General features: G+C 53.5%; 1 protein-coding gene across 1 annotated transcript; it reads left to right on the top strand.

Annotated features, from left to right (window-relative positions):
• Positions 1-5,664: 5,664 nt before the first annotated feature.
• LOC135287581 (olfactory receptor 14C36-like) lies at positions 5,665-6,597 on the top strand. The gene has a single exon (XM_064400871.1). It carries the CDS (start codon positions 5,665-5,667, stop codon positions 6,595-6,597), a length of 933 nt encoding a protein of 310 aa, XP_064256941.1.
• The last annotated feature ends 12,214 nt before the right edge of the window (positions 6,598-18,811 follow it).

Genomic DNA, 18,811 nt, shown 5'->3' with positions numbered 1-18,811 from the left:
CCAGTCAAGTCTGGCTAGCCTTGGCCTCTGGTGACTGCCTCTCATCTGCCCCTGGGGCTGGGCTGTTTTCTTCCTGTGGAGACCACTGAGAAACTGTGGGGCGTTGTGGAGCCAAAGGGCATTGTTACACTCTAGGAACTTGTGGAACCAAGGGGATCATTGTGACACTGTAGGGACTTGAGGAACCATGGGATCATTGTGACACAGTGGGGTCTTGAGGAATCAGGGAGACCATTGTGGCACTTTGGGGTCTTGTGAAATGCAGGGCCATTGTGACACTGCAGAGCACCATGGATCATAGGGACCAGTGTGACACTCTGGAGCCTCACGGAACCAAGGACATCACTGTGGTTCTGTTGAGCCCCATGGTCCCAAGGGGCCAGTGTGAAGCAGCAGGGCTTTGTGGAACCAAGAGGCCATTGTTGCATTTCAGGGCCTCATGGAGCCAAAGGGCCGTTGTGATCCTGTGGGGCACCATGGATCCATGGAGAGCATTGTGGCACTGCAAGGCCCCATGAAATCATTGTGACACTCTGGGGCCCCAGGGAACCAAAGAGCCATTGTGACTCTGCAGGGCCTCAAGGAGGGAAGGGGTCATTGTGACACTGTGGGAAGCTGTGGAACCATTGTTGCACTACTGGGCCCCAACAGAACCAGGGGACCATGGTGACACAGCCGGGCTTCATGGAACACAAAGACCATTATGACACTGTGGGGCCTTTGGGAACCATGGAGACCATTAAGATCCTTAAGGACTTGTGTAACCAAGAGGCCATTATGATGCCACAGGACATCACGGAAGCAAGAGAACCACTGTGATGTTGCAAGACTTCATGGAAGCATAGAGCCATTGTGACACTGCAGGGCCCTATGGAACCAAGAGAACACAAAATAGGTCTGGCTGCCTTGGCCTCCCACGAGTCACCTGACAGGTCTGGCTGACCTTTGAGTGTTGAAGGCCACTCCCATCTGCCGCTGAAACACTGGGGCTCTGGGCTTTCCTTTGTATGGAAAAGAACTGTCCATCTTTTCCAGGTATCCATGGCCAAAATTAGGATTTCACCTCCAAATTCCTGTGTATCCAAGGATTGCTGCCAGAGAAAATCTGCCAGGACTGACAGGTCTGGCTGGTCTGTGACTCCTGAGTGCCAGCACTGACCTGTTTTCCAAACACAGGAAAGGTCTCTATGCTTTTCTTTTTGTGGAAAAAATCCTCCTTCTCCAGGCACAAATGTCTGAAATTAGGATTCCACATTCATAATTTTGAATATCCAAGGGTTGCTTAGGATGGGCTTGGGAGTTCTCCATAAGCCTTTAGTGTTGTTATGCTAAGTTGTCCAAGCTCGGCTTCCCTACTGGTTACTTGTTTCCCCTATATGGGTACTGTTCTAGAGTGTTCTACCCCCAAGTGTATATATTGTTACTTTGTCTCAGGTCATTGGCTCCTGCCCCTCATACTGGGCTTGATTTCTCCATGTTTTTTGTTTTTCATCCCATTTTTAAAGTTCTTTTTGGGCACCTCCCAACCCGGGACCTCCCCTGAAACCTGCCTTTCTTGGACTCTCCATGATGGTCCAAGATGGCAATGGCCACGCTGTCTTGGAGCATTGTGCCCTGGAAACCCAAGATGGAAGAAGCCCGAATGTGGCTCAGGAGCCTGGCCATCCTCCCTCCATCTTGGCTCCTCCACCTCCTGCTACCACAACCTTCTCTTCCACTCTGAACGAACCTCCAGACTCCACCGCCGTGACTGCACCTCGCGCCTCCACTGTCATTCATTCCACCTCCACCCTGGGCCACAGCTCCAGAAAATGACAAAATGGCAGCGCCCTTTACTCACCCTCCGGCAACAAAATAAACCCCATGGTCAAGGATACTAAGCCAAACTGTCACACTATTTCTAATCCAAGTGTTTCTGCTCCAAGTTATTCTTCCTCCCCAGAAGACACTTTGGATTCCCCAGAGCCACCTCTCCCCTCAACCCTAGAAGATCCCTGGGAAAGGATCTGGAAAGAAGCAGTTAAGGAAGGAGACTGGCAAATAGTCTTGAAACTCCTCATTGCCCCAGGACATTAGGAAAGAAGGGAGCAGAATCCCAGGTATCAGCCATTGGTTTACGGGGAAATCAAGGAGCTGTGTAGGGCAGCTAAAGACTAGAGGCAGGACTCACCTTGTTTTAATGGCCTAATGAGAGCCATGTTTACAGGACATGTAACCCCCTATGATTTAAAATATATGATAACCATGTTTTTATCACCTACAGAATACACCCTGTGGGAAAGGGGGACAGAAGTGATTATTAAATCAATTAATAGCAGACTATGCTAATAATGAGGCAAGGGTGCAATGGACAATCAGCCATCTAGCTGGAGAAGGACAACACAGCCTGCCAGATGATCAAGCAGCAGGTATCCCCAGAGAAGTATTGGACGATATAAAGAGATGGCTTTGAAAGCTTTAATCCAGGTACCGGATGGTAGCACCCCCAGTTTGGACTATGTAAACATAAGACAAGAACCCAGAGAGCCCTGCATGAAATTGATTGATTGCCTTAAACAGGCACTAGAGAAACAAGTCCGGGATGAAAAGACTCAAAATGAATTACTAAACTCATTGGGGGTAGCCAATGCCAACCTGGAATGTAAGAAAGGGCTGAGTGCCCTTCCACTAGAGATGGAACCCACACTCCTGCAGATGACTGAGGCTGTAATTGCCTCAGGACAGCAGAACACGTAGCGGCCGTACAAGCCCAGGCCATTGGGCAAGGAGTTGCAGAGGCCCTAGTGGCCATGCCATTCCCCTTTAAGGGGCCCCAGCAACAATTACAGGGCCCAAAAATATGTTTCTGGTGTGGTCAACAAGAACATTTTAGAAAATATTGTGTCTGCGGTGGGGGGGTATCCGGTCTCTAACAGAAATCAACATCAAACTAAGCAGAATTTCGCTTTTTGCAATGGCCCAGTGCAGGTTGGGATGATGATCTGCCCTCACAGCTGGCCCAGGGCAGGCCTGGAGTGGCCTTGGTGGCACCTTGGGCTTGGCACAGCCTTGAGAATAGTCTGTTTTCAACAGAGAAACTCAAGAGTTTTAGATTGCTTCAAAGAATTAAAAAGACAAAACCCGTCTTTGGCTGTGTGCAGTCAGATCTCCAAGCAAAGCAGATCCCAAGTGAGTGAGGAGAGACAGGATGGGGTTGGGGAATGTGGAGCAAGGTTGTTGACACTGGGTCAGAGCTCAAGGCACAGCTTCTCTGACCAGGCCAGACCTCCTTAGGAGAGTCCCTGGATCAATATCAGTCACAGAATGCTTCAATCACCTCTTGTGTAATAAGAAAAATAATAAAAGACATCCTTGAAAATAAGAATACATATTTCCTAGAAAATCTTTGAAATATTTCTACAGCAGGAAAACATCCTGATGAACAGCACTAGAGCAGAGGGAAATCAAGGCAGAGCCATGGTTTGTCAGGATTTGCTTGATGCTAATAAGGCCCATGGTGCATTTCGAGCTGAGCCCTGGAACCTCAGGCCCTGAGAGGAGATTGCACAAACCTGTCCAAGAGTCAAAGTCAGAAGAAAACCCCAAAGTGTGTCAAGGCATGAATGGGACCCACTGAGGTCCATCCCCAACACAGGCTCCTCATGGACTCTTTGGAGGAGAGAATTGGAAGCGAAGCCAGGATGGCACAAAAACTTCTCAAAGACTCAGTGTGAAAAGGAAAATACAAAATCCTTTAAAAACCTTGAGTACCTCACAGTATTAATGAGCCCCACTGAGTGTCCGTACAAGGCTCTCAAGGGACTCGTTAAAGCAGATAATTGGGGCCATGATTGCACAAACCTCTCCCAGAGTCTGTATCAAAGGGAAACACCAAGTACCTTCAAATAACTGAAGTACCTTGAAGCATTAATGAGTCCCACTGAGTGTTGTTACTGCCAAAACCCCTCCAGGGACTAATTACACCAGATAATTGGAGACCATGATTGCACAAACCTCTCAGAGACTCCAAGGCAAAAGCCAAACCCAAAGTCCTTTGAAAAACCTGCAGTTCCTGGGAGCATTCAGGAGCCCCCAGGGCCATTGCTGAGCAAGGTTCCCCAGGGACTCCTTCCAGCAGATCCTTGAGGCCACTGGGATGTGGGCTAGGGGGGGATGCTGAGGGCAGGACAAGGGGCTGAAAGTGCCCAGCCTGGCTGGGGCTGTGCCAGGAGGCCCCCGGGCCTCAGGACAAGGTGTCTCCTCCCAGCCCTTGCTGGCACAGACCCTGCTGCTGTGCCCCAGGCCACCAAGACTTGGCTTCTCTTTGTCCCCACTTGTCATCAGTGCCTCCAGTTCTCTGCTCTGCCTGGGGCCTGGAGACACTTTCTCAGTCGTGTCCCTCAGTGGGACCCATTAAAAGTCCAAGAAACTTTGGAGTTGGATTGTGACTTGGAGTTCTGGAGAGGTTTCTTCAGCTGCCTCTCAGGGACTAATGTTCAGGGCCTGAGCACAAAGCCCCAGAGGGTCATTAAAGTCCTGCTGCTGTGTCTGTGCTGCTGAGCTGGGCTGGGCTCCTGGCCCAGAGGCAGCTCCTGGTAAGCAAGAAGAGCTTCAAAAGCACATTTCTCTTGATGAGCAGCTCTTCTGTCAGCCCAGCAGGGCTGGGGCACTGCCTGCAGCCAGCCCGGGCACAGCCCAGAGGCACAGAGAGCTTCAATCAGTCAGGGCTGGGAAGGTGCTGAGAAGTGCCTGGGGCAGAATCACTGCCAGCCCTTGGCACAGGAACCTCTGGCTGCAGGACAATGCAGCTGCAGCTCCTGGATTGATCTCCTAAAGCTGGAACATCCCAATGCCTGCAGACCCTGTGAGTACATTCTCTGATTGTCTCTTGTGCAGAGCAGCCAGGGGTGCCCAGGGCTGTCCTGCAGAGCAGGCTCCTGCAGCCCAGGGCGCTGTGCTGGGGCAGGGACTCTGCTGCCTGCCAGGGACAGCTCTCAGCCGGCCCGCGGAGCTGCTCCCAGCGCTGGGGGACAGGATCTGGGTGCAAGGGGAGTGCTGGTGAGGCTTTGAATGGTTCTCCTTGTGTGGTGAGGATACTGCATTGTTCAGGGCTGCTCCCAGCACGGCATTTAACTGCAGAACATTTCCAACTAGATGATAGAGGGAGAGCAGCAAGGCAGGAGTTACATAAAAGGGAAAATCCTGCTTTTTTACTCAACTTGTCTGGGTTGTCTGGATGGGAAATCGCACAAATATATCTCTCAGTCTAGGCCGAGGAAAATGAAATTTTTTTCTCGCATCTTACTAAATTAGTCAGTGACAGAAATCACCACAGGACCCCTTCGAGGCAGCATCAGTGTCGCTTTTCCAGCCTCCTCAGGGTTGCTCTGATGTTGCCATCACAGCCTGCAGAGCCAGAGCTGCCCCTGGGCAGTGCCAGAGCTGGGAGGGGTCTGCAGGGCAGAGCTGAGCCCCCAGGGCTGGGCTGGGCTCTGGCAGCACTGGCAGGGCCCAGCCCTGGGCACAGGGAAGCAACTGCTGGCAGGGACAGCTCCAGGCAGCAGAGCCTGGGCAGGCAGTGGGGGGAAAGTGCCCCCAAGCTGTGCTGGGATATTTAAAGTCCTCTCCAAACCCAACTGTTCCATTATTACTTGTTTTGCAGATCCACGTGCCAAGGCACCACAAATGTCCAACAGCAGCTCCATCAGCCATTTCCTCCTGCTGGCATTGGCAGACACGCGGCAGCTGCAGCTCCTGCACTTCTGCCTCTTGCTGGGCATCTCCCTGGCTGCCCTCCTGGGCAACGGCCTCATCATCAGCGCCGTAGCCTGCGGCCACCACCTGCACACGCCCATGTTCTTCTTCCTGCTCAACCTGGCCCTCAGCGACCTGGGCTCCATCTGCACCACTGTCCCCAAAGTCATGCACAATTCCCTCTGGGACACCAGGAACATCTCCTACACAGGATGTGCTGCTCAGCTCTTTTTCTTACTGTTCTTCATGTCAGCAGAGCTTTCCCTCCTGACCATCATGTGCTACGACCGCTACGTGTCCATCTGCAAACCCCTGCACTACGGGACCCTCCTGGGCAGCAGAGCTTGTGCCCACATGGCAGCAGCTGCCTGGGCCAGTGCCTTTCTCTATTCACTGCTGCACACAGCCAATACATTTTCCTTGCCCCTGTGCCATGGCAATGCCCTGGGTCAGTTCTTCTGTGAAATCCCCCAGATCCTCAAGATCTCCTGCTCACAATCAAACTCTAGGGAAATGTGGCTTCTTGCTTTTAGTTCCTGTTTAGGATTTGGTTGTTTTGTGTTCATTGTTTTCTCCTACGTGCAAATCATTAGCACTGTGCTGAGGATTCCCTCTGAGCAGGGAAGGCACAAAGCCTTTTCCACCTGCCTCCCTCACCTGGCTGTGCTCTCCCTGTTCCTCAGCACTGCCATATTTGCTCACCTGAAGCCCCCCTCCATCTCCTGCCCATCCCTGGATCTGGCCCTGTCAGTTCTGTACTCAGTGGTGCCCCCAGCCCTGAACCCCCTCATCTACAGCCTGAGGAACCAGGAGCTCAAGGCTGCAGTGTGGAGACTGATGACTGGATGGTTTCAGAAACATTAAACTGCTGGCTAGTTTCTGAAAATCACATGTAATAAAAATAATCTTTGATATTTCTTGTTGGTTTTATTTTGGATGTTCTTTTTCGCTGTGTCGGAAGTCGGAACCCAGGACACCCCTCTGGGTGACCTGGATGGTTTGGGCCCCTGGTAGGGGGCTGACGAGCCCTGGCAGAAGGCAAAAAACACTTGGGAATTTGATCTTAGCCTCTGGGAGAAATTACAAACCTTGTATGAAGAGTCACAAGTCATAAAATTTTAAATAGCATAGTAGTAGCAATCACAGCATGAAGGGAAGAATTTTAGAACCATGTACTGGGAGGTTTAGAGCCATGTACAAGGGGGTTTGGGATTCTGTACATGGGGGTCAGGGGTTCCAAGATGGAGGGATTTGGACGTGCCCTGTCCTCCTTTTTTCTTCTCCCTGACATCCATGTTCAGGATGATGCTAGCATTGACATATTGGTTTAGAGTAGAAAGTCACTGTCTAACATAGGTGATAGGTATTGGAACATAATTGTAAATATAGTACACGTAGCTTTTAGTATAAAAGATAACACTAGCCCGGGAGGCAGGCAGTGTGCATCAGACCGCCCTGCCAGTCAGGCCTGTGGAGGGTCGGAGGCAAAACATCTTGGATAAGAAACAATAAACAACCTTGAGAACTACAAATGAAGAATTCCAGCAATTTCTTCGACCATCGGGCCGGCTCGGGGTCATCCCGATCATAGGGAACCTTTGTGGGCTTTTTTCCTATTGCCCACAAAGAAATGTCATGGTTTATACCATTTCTCATTTTGTTTCTCTCCACCTTCCGTATCCACAGACTGTGTCAATGAGGGGTTGCACGCTTGGTGGCTTTAAAGGAACTAAAGTATCTCCCAGCAGAGTTTTCTGCAGAGATGCCCTTTTGTTGCCTTCTCTGGAGCTGCAGCAGCAATGTCTGTGTGCAGAGCTGGGGGCAGATCAGTGCTGGCACAGCAGCTGTGCCCAGCAGCAGCAGCAGCACTTGGTGTTGCCAGTGCTGCTGCCGTAGCCCTGCCCCGCTGCCCTGGTGGCCCTGGTGTTGCTGCAGGGCCTGAGTGCTCTCGGGGCCGGGCACAGTCCTGGGGGTGGCAGTGCCAGGGCTGCAGCAGGGACAGGCCATGGGCACTGCTGGGGCAGCGCTGACGCCTCAGGCCAGGCCCTGGGGGCTGCAGGCTCCTTGCCCAGGCTCTCTCAAGAACACGGCCAGGCCAATGCTCAGCACAGAAAAGCCCCAGGGTGAGCAGCGCCAGGCTGGCCGTGGGCAGGCTGGGGGCAAACAGCATGGCTGGGGCTCTGCAAGGGCCCTGGGGGAGACGGGAAGGAGCAGCAGAGCAGGGGCTGATCCATCCCCAGTGTGCTGCACAGCCCAGGGCAGCGTCCCAGAGCGTCCTGATGGAGCTGCCAACAACATCCCCCTCTGCAGCCCTGGCCTCTCCTCCAGCTCACACAGGTGCCGCATCCTTGCAGGCACAGCCACGGCAGCACTGGCTCAGGAGCCCCTGTTTGCATTGCACAGAGCAGGCAGGAGCACCCCCATGCTGCTGCTGTGGGGACATGAACCTGAGGGAGCACAAATGCCATCAGCCCCTGGGGCCAGCAAGGGCTGGGGGACACCAGGGAAACCACTCAGCTTTGTCCTGGCCTCTCCAGTCAGCCAGAAAGTTTGTTCCCATCAGCTGGGAGTTTCCTGTGCCACTGCAGACGCTGTTGCTCAGAGCCAAGGCTGCCTGGCAGCCACCCCCAAACTGCCCTGAGCATTTCCTTTGCTTCACCTTTGCTTTCTTAAATTTCCTGATAAAAATTTCTTGCCCACCCCTGTTCTTTCCCTTGCAAACAGCCCATCCCTGTTTGCCCTTTCCTCTCTGGCCCCACTCCCCATTTCAGTTCCTGACTTGGCACCATGGGAACGTTCCTTGGGCAGCAGGATCATCCTCCAAGTGCTGCAGGAATTGTCTGCAGGCTCCTGCAGTGCCTGGTGCTGCTCCCTTGCCAGAGGCACCCCAGGCCAGGGGGGCACATCTGGGCTGCTGTGTCTGCCTGTGGGGCTCCCTGTTGTGGGCCATGAGGAGGAGCTGCAGAGGCTCTGCAGGACTGACAGGATGGGCTTTGGGGCTGGCAGGAGAAGCTGAGGCACCTGGGCTGCTGGAGCTTCTGAAGAGGAGGCCCAGGGCTCATCCTGCAACTGCTGCAAGGGTGGTTTCAGAGAATCCCAGAATCAGCAGGGTTGGAAAAGACCTTGGAGATCATCAAGTCCAGCCTGTGCACTGACACTGCCTTGTCACCCCTGAGCCTCCTCTCCTCCAGGATAAACAGCTCCAGCTCCCTCATCTGCTCCTCACAGGACTTGTGCTCCAAGCCCCTCACCAGTCTTCTTGCCCCTCTCTAGACCTGCTCCATCCCCTCCATGTCCTTCCTAAATTGGGGGGCCCAGAACTGGACACAGCACTCGAGGTGCTGCCCAACCAGTGCCCAGCACAGGCGAAGAATCACTGCCCTGCTCCTGCTGGCCACACCATTCCCTATCCAGGCCAGGAGCCATTGGCCTTCTTGGCCACCTGGGCACACTGCTGCCTCATGTCCGGCCTGCTGTCCATCAGTCCCTGCAGGTCCCTTTCTGCCTGGCTGCTGTCCAGCCCCTCTGTCCCCAGCCTGTAGTGCTGCAGGGGTTGTTGTGGCCAAAGTGCAGGACTCGGCACAGGACGTGTTAAACCTCACCTTGTTGGATTTGTTCCCTGGATCCAGCCTGTCCAGGGCCCTGTGCAGAGCCCTCCTACCCTCCAGCAGATCCACACTTGCACCCCACTTTGTGTCACCACAGTTCCATGAGGCCGTAGTGTGTCCCAACAGTCTCCATGAGGCCTCCCAGTCTCACAATGTCCCTTTGGTTCCATAGAACCCCTTGGTGTCACAATGGTGCTGTGGTCCCCCAAGGCCCTGCAGTGTCCCAAGGGATCCTTGGTTCCATGAGGTCTGGCAGTGCAGCAATGCTCTCCTTGGTTCCCACAGTCTTTTATGCCTCCCACTGTCAGACAATTGAATTACACCTGGTAGATGAAGAAGAGTGGGAATGAGTACCTACTCAAGGAGGTAATAATAAAAATTTTTCCTGACCCCCACTCCCAAGCCAGGTGCCACTTCAGAACAGGTATGAGCCCCTGGATCTGATGAGTCAACCAGATGATTTAGAAGAAAATCATCTGCCCAGTGAGCCTCCCAGTTATGATTCATCTATGAGGATTACCACCTCTAACATCAAAAAGGAAAAAATGGTAATGATGGTGGTTACTCCCTCCTGATGGGAACAGAGGGCCCATATTTCGACCAGACCCACCTGACAGAGAGGTCTGCTGCCTCCCTGGGGCCTGGGTACAGAATATCACTGAGAGACTGCCTGGGCTGATTCAGCCCTCTGAGTATTACCCACTGCTGATACTCCAGGCTGGCAGTGGTGAGACTGAAAAGAGGAGTGTCAGGACAATTAAAAGGGACTTCAGGGCACTGGGACAAGTGGTTGATAGGACAGGGGCACAGGTAGTCTTTTCCTCAGTCCCTTTGGTGTCTAAGAAAAACGGTGAAAGCAATAGAGGAGCTCACATTATCAACAAGTGGTTCAAGGGTTGGTGTCATCAGCAGAATTTTGGATTCTCTGATCGCGGGGCAACTTCTGCAGTACCTGGCCTGCTGGAACCAGGTGGGCTCCATCTCTGTGTTAAGGGCAGAAGGTTTTTAGCTCGTGAACTGGCAGAACTTGTTGAGAGGGCTTTAAACTAGGTTTGAAGAGGGAAGGGGATGCAGCTGGGCTGTCTGGAAGCAGGCCCAAGGGTGGTAAGCCTGAGTTAGGGGTGAAATCAGCAGCCCAGCTGAGGTGCATGGATACCAGTGCATGCAGCATGGGTAACAAACAGGAAGAGCTGGAGGCCATGGTCCAACGGCAGAGCTGTGATGTAATTGCCATCATGAAATGTGGTGGGATGACTCACATGGCTGGAGTGCTGCACTGGATGGCTACAAGCTCTTCAGGAGAGACAGGAAAGGGAGAAGAGGTGGAGGGGTGGCCCTTTATATTAGGGAGGCTTTGGTGCTATGGATGTTGAAAGTAATGATGAAGTTGAATGCCTGTGGGTGAGAATTAGGGGGAAGGCCAGCAAGGCTGACATCCTACTGGGAGTCTGTTATTGTCCACCCAGCCAGGAAGAAGTGGTGGACAGCTCATTCTATAAGCCGCTAGAGAATGTTTCTGGATCATCAGTCCTTGTTCTTGTAGCTGACTTCAATTTGCCAGACATCTGCTGGGAACTTAATACCGAAGAAAAAGGCAGTCCAGGAAATTTTAGAGTGTGTGGAGGACAACGTTTTGTCACATCTGGTGGGTAAACCCACCAGGGGAGGGGTTGTGTCAGATCTGTTGTTTGCAAATAGAGATGGGCTGGTGGGAGATGTGGTGTTGGAGGCCACTTGGGGCAGAGTGATCATGAGATTATGAAATTCTTGATATTTGGTGAAGTCAGGAGGAACATTAATAAGACTTTTATACTAGACTTTCAGAGAGCAGAATTTGGTGTATTTAGGAGGCTTATTCAAAGAGTTCCTTGGAAAGCAGCCCTTAAATGCAAGGGGGGGTTCAGGAAAAGTGGATGTGCTTCAAAACAGAGATCTTGAGGGCACAGGAACAGACTGTCCCTGTGTGCTGAAAGATGAGGCAACGAGGCAATCACCCAGCCTAGAGTAGGAGGGAGGATTTGGAGGACCTTAAGAATAAAAAGAGGATGAATCCTCTTTGGAAGGAGGATCAGGTCTCTCAGGAAATATTTAAGAGGGGTTCTAGAGCATATAGGAAAACAAATCAGGGAGGCCAAAGCTCATTTTGAAATTTAAATGTTGACTTCTATAAAGAATAATGAAAAATGTTTTTTACAAGTATATTAATGATAAAAGGAAGGGTTAGACCAACCTCTGTTCTATATTGGATGAGGGAGAGAACTTGGTAACTGCAGATGCGGAGAAGGCAGAAGTGCTTAATACCTGCCTTGCCTCAGTCTTTGGTGGGAAGACGGCTTGTCCCCAGGACAACTGTCCTCTTGGGTTGGTTGATGGTATCAGGGAGGAGAATGGTGCCCCCATTATCCAGGAGGAGGCAGTCAGAGAACTTCTGAGCTAGCTGGATGTTCATAAATCCATGGGACCAGATGGGATCCACCCCAGGGTGATGAGGGAGCTGGCGGATGAGCTTGCCAAGCCTCTCTCCAGCATTGACCAGCAGTCCTGGCTCACTGGGGAGGTTCCAGATGACTGGAAGCTGCCCAATGTGACACCCATTCACAACAAGGGTGGGAAAGAGGATCCTGGTAATTACAGGCCAGTCAGCCTGACCTCAGTACCCACTAAGGAAATGGAACAGTTTATACTGAGTGTCATCACCCAGCATTTACAGCATGGCCAGGGTATCAGAGCCAGCCAGCAGGGGTTCAGGAGGGGTAGGTCGTGTTTGACCAACCTTGTCTCCTTTTATGACCAGGTGACCCTGGTGGTGGATGCAGGACAGGCTGTGGATGTGTCTATTTGGACTCCAGCAAGGCCTTTGGCACTGTCTGCCACAGCACAGTCCTGGAGAAGCTGCAGCCCAGGGCTGGGACAGGAGCACTCTGTGCTGGATTCAGAACTGGCTGCATGGCCGGCCCAGAGAGTGCTGGTGAGTGCTGCTGCATCCAGCTGGCAGCCAGGCACCAGTGCTGTCCCTCAGGGCTCTGTGCTGGGGCCAGCTCTGTTCAATATTTTTACTGATGACATGGATGAGAGGATTGAGTCTTTCTTTAGTAAACCTGTGGATGACACTGAGCTGGGAGCGTGTGTCCATCTGGTGGAAGGTAGGAGGGCTCTGCAGGGAGACCTGGAATGGTTGGAGGGAAGGAAGAGTCCAATAAGATGAAGTTTAATAAGTCCAAGTGCCGAGTCCTGCATTTTGGCCACAATAACCCCCTGCAATGCCAGAGGCTGGAGACACTGTGGCTGGACAGCAGCCAGGCAGAAAGGGATCTGGGGGTACTGCTCGACAGCCGGCTGAACATGAGGCAGCAGTGTGCCCTGGTGGCCAAGAAGGCCAATGGCTCCTGGCCTGGATCAGGAATGGTGTGGCCAGCAGGAGCAGGGAGGTCATTCTTCCCCTGTACTTGGCACTGGTGTACTTGGCATTCTTCCCCTGTACTGGCACTGTACCTCGAGTGCTGTGTCCAGTTCTGGGCCCCCAGTTTAGGAAAAACATGGAGGGGCTGGAGCATGTCCAGAGAAGGGCAACAAAGCTGGTGAGGGGGTTGGAACACAAATCCTGTGAGGAACGACTGAGGGAGCTGGGGAAGAGGAGACTCAGAAGTGACCTTATCTCTCTCCACACCTTTCTGAAAGGTGGTTGTAGTCCGATGGGGGTCGGTCTCTTTCTCCAGGCAACAACTGACAGTACCAGAGGACACAGTCTTTAGCTGCACCAAGGGAAATATAGGTTGGATATTAGGAAAATTTCTTTACAGAAAAGATTATAAAGTATTGGATTGGTTTCCCCAGGGATGTAGTAGAGTCACCATCTCTAGATATGTTTAAGACTGGATACGTTTAAGAAAAGGCAGGATGTGGCACTTGGTGCCATGGTCCAGTTGAGGTATTAGGGCTGCGTTGGACTCGATGATCTTGAAGATCTCTTCCAACACAGTAATTCTGTGATTCTGTGACTTGATGATCCCAATGGGGCCCTGCCAGCTCAGCCCCTTCTGCAATTGTCACCTTTTGGCTCAGCCTTTGTGTCCCCTCGAGGCACTGGCAGAGCTGTTGGGGACAGGGCAGGAGCGGGGCAGCCCCAGCGTTCCCCTGTGTGTGACACCCCAGCAGTGACAGCCCCAGCGTTCCCCTGTCTGTGACACCCCAGCAGTGACAGCCCCAGCATTCCCTCCCTGCAGACGCTCCAAGGGAAGCGTCCAGAGCCGCGTCCAGTCCATGGAACTGAGCGGCCACTGCCCAGCCCGGCCTGGGTTGATGTGGATTCCTCTGCACACAGCTCAGGGAAGGTCCCCCTGGCCACCTGCACAGTGCCACAGACAAGTGACAGACACAGTTACAGAGCTCTGCCCAGCACTGACATGGGAGTTAATTAAAAAAAACCTGAAAAAACACCCCCCCGCAACACACACAAAGAAAAGAAAAGAAAAGAAAAGAAAAGAAAAGAAAAGAAAAGAAAAGAAAAGAAAAGAAAAGAAAAGAAAAGAAAAGAAAAGAAAAGAAAAGAAAAGAAAAGAAAAGAAAAGCCATACCAAAAAACCACCCTACCACCCAAACAAACAAACAAAAAAAAACCACAAAAACCCAAAAAAAGAAAGAAATACAAAACAAAACAAAACCAAAACCCCAGTAAGAACAAACAACCCAAAAAAAAACCCAAAGAAGAAACCACACCAAATCTAACCAAACCAAAAAAAAAAAGAAAATAAAAAAAAAAGAGTACTTTTTCAAGTAGAGGTCTTCCATCCTTCAGCAGTCACACCTGCCCACACACAAGACCTGGGGCTGCAAAAAATGAGGATTCCTTTGAACACATCTTCAGGAAAACCAGGTTTAGGACAGGCTCTCAGCAGAACTCTTCTCAGCTGAGCCAAAAAGGCCCCTTTGGCAGCTGCAGGGCCATTGCAAATGCAGAGCCTCAGCCCACAGGGCAGAAAAGGGCTCTGAGCTCCCCTCCCCTGACACCAAACCCTGTTCCCAGGCTGCTTCACACACAGGATTCTTCTGCAGGACTGTGCAAAGCTGAGAGTGGGCTTTGGCTTCTCCATGGTGCGTGTCCTAAAGCTGCCTGGGAGAAGAAATTTCGGGTCAGGGATTTGGCACAATCCCTCCTGGCACAGGGCACAGCGCCGGGAAGGGCTTTGGGTGCCGAGGCTTTGCTGCAGCCAAGGAAAGCTCCTGGCTCAGGGTCACCTTTGCTGCTCAGCCAGAGCCCCGAGTGCCCCAGCAGCAGCAGCAGCAGCAGCAGCAGCAGCAGCAGAGAATGGCAGCATTGCCATGGGCTGGCACAGGAGGGGAGATTTCCCCCTGGAGAGAGGCTCCTATTGCAATTTTTGCATTCAGGCAGCTGCAGATGGCTCAGCTTTGGCTGCACAGCAGCTGGAAATGCAAGTCCAGGAGCTCTGTGCATGGTCAGCCCCAGCAGGTGACAGCAAGGACAGGGCCCTGGCACAGTGACATTTGCAGGGAGCGCCTTCAGCAAGCGCTGGGGGCTGGGACTGTGTGCAGAAAACACCCTGGGGGTCTCTGCAGCCAGGCCAAAGGAACAAAGTTTCAGTTGTGGCCTGGCCAGGGAGCACCAAAATCCATTGTTTTCCATTGCCGGGTGTTGTAGGAGCGCCAGAGGAGAGCCCAGGGGGCCGAGGAATGGAGAGCGGGAACTGTGCAGGAGCCGGAGCAGCGAGAGAGGCCGGGCTGAAGGTGCGGGGCGGGCACGGGCTGGGAGGGGGCCCAGCCCGGGGGTCCCGCAGAGCCTCCCTGCTCCAGAGCCCAGCTGCGACAGCGGGGCAGCTGCCGGGATCCCTGTGCCAGGGACGGGCCGCAGCTGGGGCTTCCGAGGGGCTGGGCTGGAGCAGCTTTTTGTCCCGATGCACCGGGGGCACTGCCGCGGGGTTGGGGTCCCTGGGAAGGCGCAGCAGGACAGGGTGGCAGGGGTTGGTTTGTGGATTTGTTGCTGGGATGTTTTGTTGGTGGCCCAGAGCCACCTGGGGATCGCCCGGGACCGGCAGGGCTGGCAGGGAAACCGGCACTGGGGGGAGCAGAAACGGGCAATGCGAGACCTGGGGGTGCTCCAGAAGCCTGGACATGTTGGCAGCATGGACAGGGGGGAGCCATGGATACCCCAGGACTCTGAAACAGGGACCCTGGCCAGTGCTGACCCCGGGACGCCTGTGATGCCAAAGTGGTGAGCCCAGAGAAGGGGAACCTGCGGGATTGCCAGCAGCCCCAGCAGCCCAGAGAGGGGAACACCAATACAAACCTGACCCGCAGCAACCCTGACAGGGGGGCCTCCAGAAGCCGAAAGAGAGACCAGAGAGGGGAAATCCAGGGTTGGGTGTTTTTGCTGAATCTTGGACATTTCTGTATTTTGGGGGACTAAATCTCAGTGTTTTGGGGGTTTACATGGGCACCAGATTCCCAGTGACTTCTAGAGTGTAGAGGCGCAGGTGCCCAACATTGGAACTGCAATACCTCAGGGCAAAGGTGACCAGGGTCAGAGAGAGACACCCCTCTGAGGACAATGGTCTCACCATCAGCATTTGCAGGCTCATGTGAATGCAGCAGGCTTCATTGGTATCACCCAGTCCAGCTGCCCTTTTTTCCTTATATGGACTCCCCCTAGAATGTTCTCCCCTCTCTTGTCCCCCATTGGTCCTGGTTTACTGCAGTGCTCCGCCCCTGTTACCTCATTGGTTCCCCAGTTGGCTGCCCCTCCTCTGCACCACCTGTGCTCAGTTCCCATTGGCCCTTGGCCCTCAGACCCGCCCCTTTCCCCCCTTATCAAACCCTGTGTCCTCAGCCCCATTTTGTCTCTGTGCCTGGACCCTCTGCATTGCAATAAACTGTGTTTGGAGCTGTGCACACAGACCCATCTCTGGCCTTGTCCATCAGCAGGTTAAGCAAGCGTGCTCTGGGCTCTGGCAGTGCAGGTTGCTCACAGGGGCTCATTGTGGATGTGCCGCAACACTGTAGATGGACTTGGGCAGGAGGAACCCCCTAACTCAATGTATTTTTCCCCAAACCAGGATTTCTCATTCCCAAACCTTGGCTGGATGGAGGAGGAGTCTGTGAGGAAGAGGAAAATGGCCCGGGACACGCAGGCAGGTGAGGAGGAAGTCAGTGCCATTTTCTCCCTGTTTCCTGCTCCATCTCCCAGCCCAGAAATGCCCCCGGCTGCAGGACAATCCCACTGCTGTCCTGCTGGGGATGCACTGGGGGATCTTCTTCCCTTTCCCTGTGGCATAGGGGCAAAACCCATCCTCTCCTTGTCCTTCCTGCCCCAGACAAGGAGGTGAGGATGGAGACCAGGGAGGACAAATCCCCACAACAGAACCTCGGGGAAGAGGCAGATTTGAGCGGCTCCACAGGTCTGGAATCCAACAGGGAGGAAAAGCTCCAGTGATGGCACAGGAAGAGGGGCACCCAATCCAGCCCAGGGTGCTCTGAGGTGAAAGGCTGCACCCTGAGCCAGGAAGGTGGACAGAGCTTCATCCAGGGATTGGAGCTGGTGACCCATGAGCAGCTTCATGATGGGGAGAAGCCCTACAAGTGCTTGGAGTGTGGGAAGAGCTTCAGGCAGAGCAGCACCCTGATCAGCCACCAGATGATCCACACCGGGGAATGGGCCTACGAGTGTGGGGTGTGTGGGAAGGGCTTCAGGTGCAGCTCAGAACTCATCATCCACCAACGCATCCACACTGGGGAGAGGCCCTATGAGTGTCCTGTGTGCCAGAAGAGGTTCCAAACCAGCTCCAATCTCCTCCTGCATGAGAGAATTCACACACAGGAGAGGCCCTTCCGCTGTCCTGACTGCGGGAAGGGCTTCAACCACAACTCCCACCTCATCACCCGCCAGTGAATCCACACTGGGGAGAGGCCCTACGAGTGTTCCCAGTGTGGGAAGAGCTTCACCCAGAGCTGTAACTTGAACAGACACCACCAGAGGCACAGTTAAGGGAAGCCCTACAAATGCCCCAACTGCAGAAAGAGGTTTGTGCACTGCCCTAACTTTGTCCCCCCATTGGAGAACCCACGTTGGGAAGAGCCCTATGATCCATGGTCCCTGTGATCCATGCTGGGGAGACACATGTACCTTTTCCTGCTTCTGCCAATGACATGATGTGGGACTGAAGAACATGAGGATGTGGCCATGTCTGTGATGTTACATTCAGTCCCGCCTTAGGTTATTGCCAGTGGCAGGCAAGGGACTCTCTCTCTCTCGCAGAGGAGAAGGGTGTCCTTTCCAGGCAGGAGGAAATATGTGGTCAGGAAGAGACGGTTATTGATGTTGTAGTTTTACCTGTAAATAGTTTTACTTACCCTTCTGTTGTCATTGTTGTCTTTGTTGCTGTTTGTTGTTTATCTCGTTTCTATTCCCAGTAAATTGTTCTTATCCCAGCCCGGGATCTTTGCCTTTTGTGCTTTCCATGGGAGGCAGGAGGGCAGCGAGTGGCAGCGCAGTTTTAGCAGGAGCAGGAAATTGGGGAATCCCAGTCCTAAACCCTGGCCCATGGAAACCGGGCATCCCAGCTGGTCCCAGCCCTGGTGGCCATGGCAGCAGCCTTGGGAGCGGGTCCCTGGCTGGGGCTGTGGGAACCTCTTCCCTCTGGTGCCCAGGGACAGGACTAGAGGGAACGGCTGCAGCTGAGTCGGGGCAGGCTCAGGTTGGATGTCAGGAAAAGGTTTTTCCCCAGAGGCTGCTGGAGCACTGCCCAGGCTCCCCAGGGAAGGGTCCCAGCTCCAGGGCTCTCTGAGCTCCAGCAGCGTTTGGGCAGCGCTGCCAGGCCCAGGCTGGCATTGTTGGGGTGTCCTGTGCAGGGCCAGCAGTTGGACTCCAGGATCCTGATGGGTCCCTCCTAGCTCAGCCAGTTCTGTGGATCTGGGATCCCAGGACCCTGGGGATGGGGCTGCCAATGGTTGCCATGGCAACGGGCTCTGGCTGCAAGCCTGAGCTGGTGTCCATGGCAACCACCCCTGGCATGGGGTCTGCATGGAGCTGCCAAGGGACTGAGCATGGCAACAGGGGGCTGGTGATGGTTGCCATGGAAACTGACCATAGGAATGGGGCTGGTGATGGTTGCCTGTTAAGGATCAGATTTTTCACAGGACCTCAGAGGGGTTCCATGGGGACTTTCCCAGAGTCTCCAGGCTGTTCGAGAGCTGGAATGTCACGGGCAGAGACAGGGGCTCCATGGACACCTCCCAGGGGTTTCTGGGGATGATAAAGAGCCGTGTGGTCAGAGGCAGTCCCAGACATTCCATGGTGACATCCCAGGGCACCTTGGGCTGCAAAGGCACCGATCTGTCACAGGTACTCACGGCGGCTCCATGGTGACATCCCAGGAGTCCCCAGGCTGCCAAAGAGTCGGGATGTCCCAGACACTGACAGGGGTTCCTGTCATGGTCACAGTGGGAGCTTCAGGCAAACT

The sequence above is a fragment of the Passer domesticus genome, chromosome 30, assembly GCF_036417665.1.
Source record: "Passer domesticus isolate bPasDom1 chromosome 30, bPasDom1.hap1, whole genome shotgun sequence".
Taxonomy (NCBI): domain Eukaryota; kingdom Metazoa; phylum Chordata; class Aves; order Passeriformes; family Passeridae; genus Passer; species Passer domesticus.
Note: the sequence above shows the minus strand (reverse complement) of the source record. Positions and strands in the feature narration are given on the sequence as shown.